Source organism: Felis catus, chromosome C1 (assembly GCF_018350175.1).
Source record: "Felis catus isolate Fca126 chromosome C1, F.catus_Fca126_mat1.0, whole genome shotgun sequence".
In the NCBI taxonomy this organism is placed as follows: domain Eukaryota; kingdom Metazoa; phylum Chordata; class Mammalia; order Carnivora; family Felidae; genus Felis; species Felis catus.
Window position 1 is genome coordinate 219441060 of NC_058375.1, and position 13412 is coordinate 219454471.

Here is a 13412-nt window from a genome sequence, read left to right on the forward strand (position 1 = left end):
GCCACGGGGCATGTGGAAGCAAGTCCTTCTGGGAGCTGGGTGCTGCTGACTCTGGCTCCTGGTCCTACTCACCCTGGTGCTGAGGGTCTAGACCCTGCTCCTCCAGACCCTGAGCCCGGCCATCCAGGGCTGCTGGGCAGGAAGCACGGGAGGGTCTCCACCACTGCGGTCCTAGGACAGCCCCCTGGGCCAGCGCCCTCCTCCGGGTGTGTGGGCCCAGGACCGAGACGCTGTGGTTCTCCCCCCTGCTGCCACACCCCCCAGGGTCACCTGCCTTCCTCTTCTTGTTGGCCACCTCACCCAGAGGACACACACAGGGCTGCCCGAGGATCGAACCCCCGACAGGCCGTGCTCACATGTGACCCTGAGCTCGCGTGGCTGCAACTAGGCCTTGGGGTTCAGACCTCACGTTTGCCTCCAAATGTCATCCTGTCAGCCCCGTCCACCCCGAGCCTGGAGGGGCACAGGCCACACGTCTCACCCTGCCGTGTCCACAGCGTGCTGCTGACGGCTCACCCAAGTCAAACGGAACAATACTGACCGCCAGTGGCCGGAGGACAGAGCCCTGCATCCTGTCACTGGGGACCTGTCTGCGCTCTGTCGTCCCACCGTGTCCCGTGGGATGCAGTCAAATGTCACAAGCGCCCTCAAGTGCCTGCCTGAGCCCCACTTTGCACCTTCCACTGGAGCCCTCCTCAAACGCCGTGCGGGCCCTGCTGCCCGCTGCGTGATCCCGACGGGGGTCTAGGAGGGCAGACGTGCGGTGGGCCAGAGCCCGCTCTGGGAGATGTGCCTCCTGGCGGAGCTCTAACTGGCTCAAGCTCCCAGGCTGAGACGGACGCGGCGTCTACAGCACAAGAAAGGGGCCTCGACAGGGGCCTTCCTGGGCCAGGCAGAGGCAGCCCCACACGGGGGAACTGGCCGGTACTCCGCACAGCACCACCCTCTCCCTGGGCTTCTGGGCCTCCCGACAGAGGGCTCAGTGGAACGGGAGGGGCGCCCTCCCCACCAGGGCCTGCTTGACTGCAGCCCAGAGCAGAGCCCGACAGCCACAGGGGCCGTCTCCGCCTGGGCCTCCCGCCCCAATCCTCCGGGCCACCCTGCCTTCCAGATCTTCTTGGGAGCGTCCACAAGTGGCCCGGGGATCAGGCACCACTCCGGTCGGGCGGAGTCCTGAGCCGTGCGTCCTCCAGCCGCAGTTCGGGGCCTTGTCACTCAGGCTCCTCTGAGTCCAGGTGAGCAGGGGGAGGGAGACCCACACGGGGACGGCGGCGTCCCCACGGACGCCCAGGGAATCCGCCCGGCTGGAGCGTGTCCTCGCACACTGCAGACCTCGTGGGCCGCCTCCGGACGTCCCCCACGTGGGCCCTGTGTCTGGTGAGCCTGGGCCCCCGGCCCCTCCCTGCTGTAGGTCGGGCCTGTGATCTAGGGAGCCCCGCCTGTGCTCCCCCAGACACCGGCCGGCTGGCCTCAGACCGCGCGGCGATGCCATAGTGAGCGACGAGAACAAGCTGTGCTGTGAGGGACCGGAACCCGCCCCGCGCTCCTCCGAGGCGGTCAGGACACAGGCGTGTGACCCCATGTCCAAAGGCCCGCGGATGGCTTTAAAACTTCAGGAAGAGCACATTTCGGAAAATCGAAGTGGGAACTACAGTTTCGGGTCACACTTCAGACGCTGCAGGCGGCACTTGCCCCCCCGCCCTCCGTCCACCCACGGCTGGGCAGCTCTCCCCACCTGCGGCCCCAGCCGGGCCGGGGCAGCCCGGCCCAGCATCGCCCTGGGACACAGCGCTCCCGGGGACACTCTCCCCTGAGCCCTGAGAGGCTCCCTCTCCGGTCCAGACCCTCCGAGCTCAGCTGTGCAAGCCAGCATCCCCCTGACTTTGTCCCGTGGCCTGGGTGGGGACAGGGCCCCAAGTCTGGGTGTTGCCGGGACCCCATGCCCCAGTCTGCAAACCTGCACGGTGACGCTGCCCCCAGAATTTACCTTCGAACCCCTCTGAGAAGGGACTGTCGACGGAGGAAGTGGGGAGATGAGAAAACCCACACACAGAGGCGGGTATCTTTACAACATAGGATCCCAAGCCACCTTTGCAGAGAAAAGGGTTCCGGGTAGCCCTTCAGCTCCCACCCTTCCAGCCATGACCAGGGCACCGTGCAAGTGTTCAGCGGTCCTGCTACGGGGTGCGGGGGGGGGGGGCGGCGGACATGACCCCGGCCTGAGTACAGATGCACCAGAGCCCACGGGTCCGAGCCCCGAGCCTGTGCACAGAGCAGCCGCGGACGCCCTGAGCCTCCTACCTCGTTGCCCAGCAAAGCAGAAACACATGCTTCCGAGGCGTCGCAGATGGCCGTGAGGTCGTGGCCCCCCTCCAGGGCCAGAACAATCCGGCCGCCAGCCAAGCCCATCAGCTGCTTCGTCAGGTACCCGAAACCTGCAACAGGAAACGGGAGGCGTGAGCCGAGGCCGAGGGCGGGCCGCGGATCAAAGCACCCAGAGACGCATTACATCACGTTACAGAGACCCAGGGGGCTGGCGCTCCGAAACACATAATAGAAGCCAGGTCTGATTGTAATAAATTCATTGAAGAATTTCGGTTTGGGATTCTGTTTGATCTGCTCGAGAGTAGGAATTACGGTTTGGTGCTTTGACTTTATAATGCCGCAAATCATCTCGTTTGGGGGAAAGGAAGGAGCCCCCGGAGGAGCCCCTCGGTTCTCGGGCTGGGGCCACAGAAGAGGCACCAAGAATGTGCCCCTGAGGCTGTGTCCTGGGAGCCTCGGGGCCAGGGAGAGGCGCGGGGGTCTGGTCGGCCGGTGTGCTGGGCACACGCGTGTGCACGTACAGTCACGGGCACACGCGCCATGGTGCGGGCCCCTCCCGGACTCACACACCACGTCTGGCGAGTCTGGATTTCATCAAGAGCCACAGCATGCCCTCTGCACCCACCTCCCCTCCCACCAGGAGAAAACGCATGACGGGTAGTGGTGATTACCGTCCTCACCAGCACGTTCTGATGTTTATTCAAGCTGGCAAAAGCTGTGCCGCCCTCAGCGGCCCCGTCACAGGCCGCCATCAGCGGACCAGGCCCAACGCCGGGCCATGACCTCCCAGAGCCTCGGCTACATCTCTGACGGGAACGGTGATGGGGCCCCGAGGCTGCCCTGAGGGCCACAGGCGCCCCAGCCTTTACTGCACTTTCCACAAAGGGAAGGTCTGGGGCAAGCCTGAGTCGGGCAAGTCCGTGGGTCCGTGGGCAAAGTTTTTCCAGCAGCACTTGCTCATTCTGTGTCTCTGCGTCACATTTTGGTAATTTTTGCAGTATTTCTACCTTGTTCATCATCGTCGCGTTTGTCATGGCGATCGGTGGTCACAACTCCCGCAAAGCCAGCAATAAAATAACTTCTAATTAAGGCACATACGCGGTTTTAGACGTGACGCTATCGCACGCCGAACAGACCACACGGTAGTGTAAACTAACTTTTATCTGCAACGGGAAACCCAAACGTTCCCTGGCCTTGCTCTGTCACGGAGGCCTGGGCCTGAACCCACATGGTCTCCAAGGGGAGCCTGTAAGTGGAGAAGCTCAGAACACGGCCAGCAGCAGGCTGGCCACGCACGGAGGGGCGCTGGGCGTGATGCTACGCTTGGCCCTCTGCCCGGTCAGCCCGGTGTGGGCCCCCGGGCCCCCAGGCGGCATCAGGGAGGGCTCTGAGGTCTGTGCTGGGGCACGGCCCCCGCGAGGGCCACCTGGTGCATCCACCGTTTGCCCTGTGTTCTCGGGGGCGGCAGGCACGGTCACGTTTTTGGGAAGATGTAACACGGACAGTTTCCTCCTATCGTTGCTAAAGCGAGGCTTGAAATGCAGAGCACGCCTAACCGTAAACACAGCAGAATCCAGACCGTGTTCCTGGGCGATCTGCAGACCCGACTTACATCTGGCGGAGAGGTTGTAGCCGCCGAGCGGCGTGGGGTGGCCCTCCACGGCGTCGAAGCCTGAAGACACGAGCACCACGTCCGGGGCGAACTCGCTGGCGATGGGCATGACCACGGTTCTGCGAAGGGCAGGAGAAGGCGACACGGGTTAGCTGAGGGGGCACGGCCGGGAGGAGACTGGCCCATCTCCCACCCAGGTCAGCAGAATGAGGGCTCCGCACGGGGGCTGGGATCGGAGGACTCGCACCCAGAAGGTGATCACGGCCCATTTCACAGCACCCTCAAAGCCCGAACCACTGAGCCCCGACGTGAATGCCCAGGGAAGCCACCGCACAGGGGTTCTGGAGGAGGCTGGTTGATCATGTTGGGGGACCTATAACCCCCGCAGCACCAGCCGTCCAGACTGCTAAAGATCTTCCCCACGCCTCATTTTCTGTTCCCTGTAGGTCCTGTCTCGCTCCTGTAGGGGGGGGGGTGCCTCTGTTCCCCCCATGCCCCCTTCATGTGGCCCGGATTCAAGACAGGCACAGTCACCGACTGCCCCCGGCACCAGGGACCCACAGCTGTGGGGCTGAGAGGACAGGGAGCCCCCGAGCAGCCCTGGCCCGCCGGGGGCCCCCACTCGTTCCTGCACGCCAGCCACAAGCGACTGGATGGCCGGCAGGCACACGGGCGGGGCGGTCAGTGGGTTAATCGGACACCTGGGATCTTTACGGGGATACCAGGCAAGCACATTTAAGAGAATGGACGGGCTAAAGGTGTAAACACCCACCGAGAGGTCCAGTGGTTTAGTTACATTAGGGAAATGAGGAAAACGGCTCCACGAACAGTGGAAAAAACACTTCTTAACACAAAACAACCACTTGCACGTGGTCTAATGACACCGCCCGGCTACAATGCAGGACGTGTCACAACAGGAAGCTATGTGACTTCGTCCGTCACTTAAGCTTGCTCTATTCGATTCTGAATCCATCACCAGACTTCCCGGGTCTCCCTCCTCCCTCGGGGCGAGGCGGGCAGTGCTGCGGACACAGGGGCCGGGTGCCTGGAGCAGGCTGGGTGCGCCTCCGCGGAACTCGTCACTGGGTTCCCCCAGGGTCGCGCAGGCCGGACCACATTTGTGCTGCACCAAAGGCCGCTTCCTGTCCTGCACCTTCCAAAGGCCCACAGGCCCCACTGCTCATGTCGGACTCTCAACTCAGTCAAACGGGTCTCCGGAGGCCCACCCGGGCCCTTCTCACGCCTGCTCAGCGGGAACACCACGGCCAGAGGGCAGCAGGGCTGGCGGGAGAGTCTCCAGCCTCTCATGCTATGTGTTATAAGATAAAATTTGCCACAAAATGCGCCACTTAAGTCAGCAAAGTCAACTCCATAAGGCACCAGCTTGGGCCAGCAGAACCAAAAATGAACTGCTTCTCCGTTCGGGAACAACTCTCGGACGTGATCGCATTGAGACGTCCCTCTGACCTCAGGCAGCGGAAGAGACGAAAACCCCAGCTCACGAGGTTAAGACCTGTTGACGCGCACGGGCCGGCGCCGAAAGACCCAGCGAGCGAGCCCGTCTGAGAGGAGGGTGTCTGTGACGCGGGAGGAGCCTCCGGGCTTCCCTCTGATCACGTCAGGCACGGAGAGAGTCTGCCACCGACCTCAGCCCAGGCCCTTGGCCGGCCCGGGAACCCGCTTCTGGGACCTCCCACTGGGCAGGCCCAGAAGGTCAGGGCTGGCTTTGGAGGCTCTCTCGGCTTCTACTTTTCTTTCCTCTGAGGCTGGGCCCCGTTCGCACAGCTGTGTCCGGACGGCCTCAGCCACGGGCTGGTGAGGGCAGCTTCCAGCAGGTTCTGCGCCGTGGGGGCCGTCCGTCAGGGGTTGCAGGGCACGGCACGTGAGTCTGGACCAGCAGGTGTTCCCGCCCAGGGCCCGAGAGGAAACGGAGTCTTTGGGCCACGGGGCCTGTCGCCACCACCCGACACGGCCCTGGTCGCGCGAAAACAGCCACAGCCACACGGGAACACATGCGCGTGGCCCGTTCCACTCAAACTTAAAAAGACTCGAGGTGGGATTTGGCCTACGCCCGCCTCAGACTCTGCCGCGATGACGTTGCTAGCATCCTTCACGTCAGACACCGGCCCTGGATTTGAGCACCTTTCTCTGTGCCCGCCGGGACGCTGCAGCACAAGCCCTCAGATTCTGTGAACGCAACGTGCAAACCGCAGTCTTTACACAAACCGTCCGCTTCAGCACACGCGCCACAGCTGAGGTTCGGCGCCCTGCCACGGAGGCCGGAGGCGAGGAGGTCCCGGTGCTCGTCCCGTGTCCACGTCACGACCAGGGACGCACTCCGCCTTCCCGCCCACACAGGACGGTCCCCTCTGAGGACGGTCGCCCGCGGTGGCTCTCGGCGGCCCCAGGCCGATCGGCACCTGCCTGCCAGCGGCTTTCGCTAAACTTTGTCTTCAGGCAGAACAGTCTCAGCCACGTGCCTGGCTCATCCCGGCGACGAGAACCACGGACGTTTTCCGTAGATGCCGGCTCGTTCACAAAGGGCTCCAGCAGCCGTTTTGAAGCCAGCGCGTGCTGTGGGCCTCGTTCTCTGCTCTGAAGGACCGCCGAGCTCGTTTGTTCCTAATCCCCCCGCCACAAAGTTAACAAAAACAGCACGGAAGGAAGTTAATACCAAGAGAGCGCCCGGCGCCCACGCTGGCTGTGTGGCATCCCTGAAAAGCCAGTGAAAAACAAGACGCGAGACAGGCTGACCCCACGTGTCTGTGTGGGTGTGGGGGGCACGGGCCCATCGGCCTTCTAGAACCCCCACGTCATCATCCCATCCAGGACCCACCCCCGTGCAAAACATCTATGTTTCACGGTGTTGCAAAGAAAATGGGAACCTGGCCTCGGGTTTCATTTCTAGAATGAAATTTTAACAAGCAACTTGGTCTCTGAAAACAAGATGTCAATATTTACTGCAGGCCTTCTGTCAAATCATCACTTTCAGGTGAGCGCTCCTGTGGGGCCACCGTGGACGTTCCTCAGGGCAACATGAAGGCAGAGGGAGGAGGGGGGAGCTTCCCAGAGCCGCACGCTCCCCACCGTCTGCTTAGACGCGGGAGGAGGCGCGTCTCCCAGAGAAGAGGTGGGCACGTGCCCGTGACTGGTGCACCCCTTACTGCGGGAGAGCAGAGGGCACCCGGTTCTCAGGAGCCACACCGCCGGGTCCCATGGCCCCAGAGCCCCCTCGGCATGGCCTGGCCCCGGGGGCTGGAGCTCAGACGGTCGGAGCAGTGCTGAGTGACAGAGCCTGGCGCCTTGCTGCACGCTCGCCCCGAGCGCAGCCCCACGGGAGGCCCTGGGACGCCGCCCGCTCCCTTCCCGAGGCCTCGGCAGGGCCGAGGCCTGCGCCCTCCCTCAAGCCTGAGGCTCACCGGCCACTCTGCGCCCGCCAGCTGGCGCACACGTCTGTCCGTGTCCACACCGCGGATCTCCGCAGAGGACGGCTGCGTGCCCAGGATAGGCGCAAGCTGGCGTGGTGGGGTAGCGTGAACTTGATCTGCTACCGTGGGGGACGCTCGCTCCCAGTCCCGGCTGCCTTGTGGGAGCGACAGCCAGGCGGATCTATGGGGCACTTACACCTAGCAGAAACGTTCCTCGTAAGCCACCCCGTGACGTCTGGTTACGCAAGGCATACGAACTCGCCTCCTGCAAACCCCACGGGGGAGTCCACGCGCAGTGACCGATTCTGCCCTTGGTTCCTGCTTCTGGCAGGAAATGGCCTTTCTGGTTTGTCCCCCAACCAGGGCCCCACGCAAAACCCACCAAACTCGCGGTGGTCACGAGCCTCGGGCCAGTGGCGCTGCCTCCGGGGGCCGTGCCCACCTGTGCCCGAGAGCACCTGGGGAGCTGGGGGGTGGCCTCCATGTGCCCCAGGAGCCTGGTCCACACCACCGGCCCGCACACCTCCCCTGTCACGTGGCACCCGAGGGCTCTCGCGACAACGCCTTCTGCTCTGTCCTCGTCGCGTATTTTGGGTTCGGTCCTGTAGTTAAAGGTCTGCAGCCAGAGTTGACGTGAGCGGGAGCCGCCTGACGGACACACAACAGCTGTTGCTGAATCGCCCGAACCGGTTTCGCGGGAGCTCGGTGCCCTGGGTGTCTGATGACACGATTTTAACAGCCATGGCATTTTGATAATTGAAAATTCCTACTGTTGGATGCTGTGCACATCCTTGCCGTGAGGGCTGGCGTGTCTGCTCTGACATCTGGATTTGCCACCACCTGCACGCTGGGCCTGGCCTCTGGGGCTTCGGGGCGTCAGAGCTCCATGTTTTGAGAGCCACCGAGATCTGTCATTTTCACCAAGGTCACCCGGAACGCGGCTGGAGTGCCTGCCCATCCAGTATTCGAACACTGCTGGGAGTCAGGGTCAGAGCAACGATAACAACGGGAACCACGGGCTCTGGCCTGGCTGTCCCTGACGGTCACGTCCACGGCCGCGTCCTGCTCCTTCCACTCCACAGGCACCGCGGCCAGCAGGAGTGAGTGGCTGGCTAGGGCAAAGCTGGGCACTGAGGCCGGGCCCTCACCCGCGCCCGTCTCCTCTACACCTCCAGCTGTGCAACCCCGCCCACTTCCAGGCTCTCTGCGCTCTCTTAACCCAGACTCTGCCCTCAGGAGGTGGGGATGTCCCTCCACTCCCCCTGCTGCCTCCTCAGAGGGCGGGGAGGTCACCTTGCTCTGAGCCCTGCCCCTCCCTGCTGCTCCTGTCTGCCTGTCATTTGCCAAGTGGGGGCACCCAGCTCTGCCGGCTTCTCTACACCCCTCACCATCCAGGGTCCTGCCAACACGGTACCCGGCCCTCGCTGCCCACGGCCCCACTGCCACCGTCGTCTCCGGTTGTGCTCGGGCTCCCCAAGGCTGTCGGGCCCTGACGTGCTCCCAGCTCTGTCCTGACACGCTCCCCGAGGCTGCCCTGCTCCGACGTGCTCCCCACGGCTGGTCCACCCCGACGGACGGGCTCCCAGCTCTGTGTCCCATCCCGATGTGCTCCCAGCTCTGTCCTGCTCCTTTCCTGGGGCCTGTCCCCGGGCCTGCACTCTTGGCCACCTCCACCCATCTCAGCGCTCCCCTGCAACTCCCCAGCACGGGGCACCCTGGGCACGAGCAGCAGAGGCGGTGGGGCTGCTGAGGACGCCACACAGACCCACAGCCGGCCTGAGGAGCAGGTCTCTGCCGGGCCGCGCACGACAGTTCCGTCCCCTCAGGCACCGCGGCCCAGGCCTCTCCCAGCTGCCCCCTCTTCCTGCCGCAAAGCCAACCTCGGTCTCTGGCTCAGTACCCTTGTGCTCTCTCCTGGGTTCCCGCCTCGCTGTGGGCAGGACTCTGGCTTCACCCCGGCACCTGACTCCGAGCCACAAGTATGAGCTGACCGCTCTGCGGCCGAGTTCTCATCGGGGCTCCCGCAGCACAGCCGTGGAACACACAGACCCGCCGTGTTGGTCACCTGGTCAGAGCCCTTGACACGCTTGACCGATGGGGCCATGGTCCGGGCCCCCAGAGGCGGCCCCCGACACAGGCAGGTCTGTGTTGGGAGGTGTGCTCCCGCAGGGATGCCCCCGCGAGCAGGTGCCCAAGTACGGCTGTCACTGCACCCGCCTGCGAGCCCCACAGCCTAGGGGCCCTGCTGTCCCGGTTCTGCCCCGCCCTCGAGGGCAGGCACCAGGGCTGGCTCAACGTGACCTGCCACGTTCCGCTTCTAAGTCACCACGGAACGTTCTCTGGGAAAGTTTCCACACGGGAAGGGGTGTGGACGCCCTCCCAGGGCCATCACTGCCTCTAGCAAACGAGGTCCGGGGGTTTGGATCCAACGTCTTCACAACAGCGGGGCCTGGACTCTTAGAGCCTCTGTGGACAGACCCGCGCGGTGGGTGCCTCCGAGCTGTGCTCGCCCCATGGCTAACACGGGAAGCTCCAAGCACATTTCACAACAATAAATAAAAATTAAAAACGATTTTGTAAATAATTTTTCGTTAGGAGGAAAAAGGAACAAACTCCCACAAAACAGCTTATGAAGTAACATAAGCTCCGAGAGCCTCCGTCTTTGGGTCACGCTTGAAAGGTTGGCGAAAAGGACGTGCATCTACCCAGTGGCTCAATTTAAAGGCAAATCGCGACTCGTTAAAAGATTAAAGTTACCACTTCAAAATATCCAGTTTCACTGACATCTCTGATACACTTTATAAAAGCACATTTAAAGCAAAGCTGTGATCTAAAAGCACACGTAATCCCAGTTTCGCTTCCCGAGCGCTGACACCGGATGGCAGGTAGGGGAGGGGAAGGAGAGCGCATCCTCTCCGTCTGCCAGGGCCCTCACCCCTGCTTCTGCACTTCAAAGCCCGTCTGGCACAGGCTGGTTTGAATTAGGGTTGCCTTTTGTCCTCAAGTCTGAGCCCCAGGAGAAAGTGCCGCCACTTCTGGATTTCATTAGGGGCAATTTTCTTATCTCTTCTTCATCCCAGGCTTGATCTCCTGAAACGCAACGTGGCAGGCCGTGGGTCTGAGTAACAAGGTGCTGCCTCTAAGGCCCGCATTGTCCCCAGGGGCCCCCAGGAAGGGGGAGACGCACAAAAGAAAGGGGAAGACAGATCCTGACCCTTCTTCCCCTAGCCGATCGATGCCCAGGGAACCATAAATTGTAAACTTCAAAGTGATACTTTACATTGAAATCAATAAAAAAAAACAAAAAACCCAAAAAAACCCTGAAACAATTTTCGTTTTCAAAGAGGCTATTTAAGCTTTAAAAAGTTCATTTGATAAGGTATCATCATGTACGCGCTTGGCAGAAGATTAAAACACAATGTCAACAGCAACTCGGAGAGAAAGGTTCATCTTAAAGGCTGGCCCCAGGCGGGCGGCTGGGGGAGGGGGGTCGCCCACGGCCGGAGGGCCACCTCCCGGTGCTGGGCGTCCCCGTCTCGGGACCAGAGCACCCAGAGCACCCAGTGAGGCTGAAGCCCGACCGAAAGCAGGGGTGACGTGAAGTACAGAGCTGCCCCCACTGCTGCGGCCAGCCCAGCCGAGCACAGCGCCGCCCTCTGCCCGCGGCGTGCCCTGGGGTCCCCAGCCAACCAACGGTCCTCACGGCAGGTGCCCAGACACTTTACTTTCCAAGCGGCCTTCCGAGAGGGCTGGTTCTCGGGCCGAGGGGTGACAAGGTGGCACAGGCGTTCCGCGGACGGCAGCGAGGCCCCCGCTGCGGGCGCTGCACGGGCTCGGATTTCGTGGCGTGGATTCTTAACCAGGCACACGGGCAAACTGCCAGATCCCGTACCCGCTGGGGGAGTCCCTCTCCCTTAAATTAGGCACGCGATTGTCAAAATTACATTATATCTGATGAGGGGTAGGAAGACGCATCAAAATTAACTCAATGAGATTAAAGGAAAAAGTGACTCGGGGAAATCAGGGCAGAGAAACCAGCTGGGGAGGTGACGGACGCGATTGTAAAAACCAACTTCCTTGCTGGAGAAGCTAACCTGCTGCCTCGACTTAACCAAATTTGAGCCGTGACTTCCGTGAACCACGAGCAGCTGGGAAGGAGCTTCTAGCCACACAGCGATGCATCGTGCCAGAGCCAACAACCGTTCCGAGTCTGGGGAGCGGAACGGTGTTCGGAGACGAGCACGAGGGGTCCCGTGGCCCCCGCGGGGCCCCCCGGAGCACACGGCGGATGCTACGGCAGAACGTGTAGAGACGTGTCCTCCTACGGAGCCACCCCCGCCAGAGACACACATGCACACGCTCTCGCACCTGCACACGTGCCTACACGCTCACAGCCCTGTGCACGCGGATACATGCACACGCATGTCCACAGAGACACAGGCATCACGCGTACACACGTGTGCTTTAGATTTACGGCAGAAGGAGAGCAGGGAATTCGAGAAACAGGCAGGGAGGAAACTTCACGGGGCTCCAATTCCCAGCGCACCGACAGTGTTTTCTAACGACGACCGAGAAACCTAGCACGCTGAACAGCACCCTTCTCCTCACGGGGCCCTGGGGCCCCAGAGCCCCACATTCTGGGGAGAAGGGAGAGGCCGCCACTTAAAACAAGCGGCAGAAAGCCCGCGTTGCTGAGGGTCTGTGTTTGGTCGTAGGAACTACTTCAACCTGGCCCAGATCAAAGGAGAAATCACCACTTCATGACAAAAGCAAACACTCTGTTTAAAGGAACCGTCGCACAGCTCTGTCCTAGCGGGGCAGACGGCAGCCCCGCACCTCCCCAGAACCGCAGCAGGGAAGGCGGGACACGGATTCCTGCCTCTCATTGTCCCACAAGGACTTCACTGGAAGGACAGCTGGGAGATCATGAAATCTTTCCGAAGCAAGCATCCACCTTTCTGAGCCCCGCACTGAAATCCTCACCCGGGCCTCAGTCACTTCCTTACGGTCAAAACCCAGAAGGGTTCCTGTGTCTCTCTTAAAGCCCAAGACAGACCCGCTGCTGAACAGAGGTGACAAGACAGTCTCAGACTCCAGCTGAGGCTCTGAGAACCAACTAAGAGAAAAGGCTGCTACAGAAATGCCCCCCTGTGTGGGGCCGCTAGGGATGCCGGGGGAGGGGACTGCCCGAGAGGGGTCTCGGGGTGTGTGTGTGTGTGTGTGTGTGTGTGTTTAGGAAGAGGAAGGTCCAAGGACATCAGTAAAACCGAGCAAGAGCTGGGGACACTGGTGTGGAACCCCCGATTGTTTGACAAGTGCCCCGTGGGACAAGAAGCCGGAACACTTACCTGAAGGCCGCCAAATACTCCGCGTCTCCCATGGGGGGATCGAGGCCGCCAGTGAAAGCCATGTTGACGTTGAAGCCCACACCTGGGCCTGTGCCCACCTGAGTGGGAGAGAGAAGCTCGTGTCACAGGCCCTCAACTGGAGGACACCCGGCCCCGGTGTCACAGGCCTGGGGCTCTGGGCTCAGTGGCCCGGCAGCAAAGCCTGAGTCCTGTGCTCCCCAGCATGTGCTCCCAGGGCCCCTGACACGAGGACCCAACAACAGGGAGAGGGCTCTCGGCCACCTGTGCCTGGAGGGGTGTGGGGCCGCCCTTCTCCCTTGGCCACGCACGGCCCAGCAGTGTCTGAAGGCCTGTGGCTCTGCAGCATAGACACCAACAGAGGCACAGAAATGCGAGTACAGGAGGCTATCCTTCCCTACCTCCTTCCAGGAAAGAAGGCCCGGAGTCCGATTAAACTTCTCCCCCGGGTGTCGGGGCCTCTGTGTTCAGGGCGAGGGCAGGCTCTGCCGGGGGCTCGGGGGCCGTGAAGGAGCCCGTGAGCCGCCAATCCCCCCTCCCGTGTGGCCCCGGACAGCTGAGGGACAGCACGGTGCCCTGCCCAACGGACGGACGAGAGGAATGGGCAGGAGGAAGGGTGCCCGGGCTCTCTCACAACTGCCTACGTTGGAGCCAGACGTGATGGCCAGTCTGTCACTGGAA

General features: G+C 62.1%; 1 protein-coding gene across 7 annotated transcripts in view; it reads right to left on the bottom strand.

Annotated features, from left to right (window-relative positions):
* Nucleotides 1-13412, bottom strand: part of HDAC4 (histone deacetylase 4) — a 294826-nt gene that overhangs the window by 16466 nt on the left and 264948 nt on the right. For all 7 annotated transcript variants that reach the window (XM_023259940.2, XM_045034698.1, XM_023259939.2 and 4 more), the window contains 3 exons: nucleotides 12714-12811; nucleotides 3938-4056; nucleotides 2302-2435 (listed from right to left, as the gene is read on the bottom strand). In XM_023259940.2, coding sequence (XP_023115708.1) covers nucleotides 2302-2435; nucleotides 3938-4056; nucleotides 12714-12811 — 351 coding nt within the window. The remainder of the gene's footprint in view (nucleotides 1-2301; nucleotides 2436-3937; nucleotides 4057-12713; nucleotides 12812-13412) is intronic.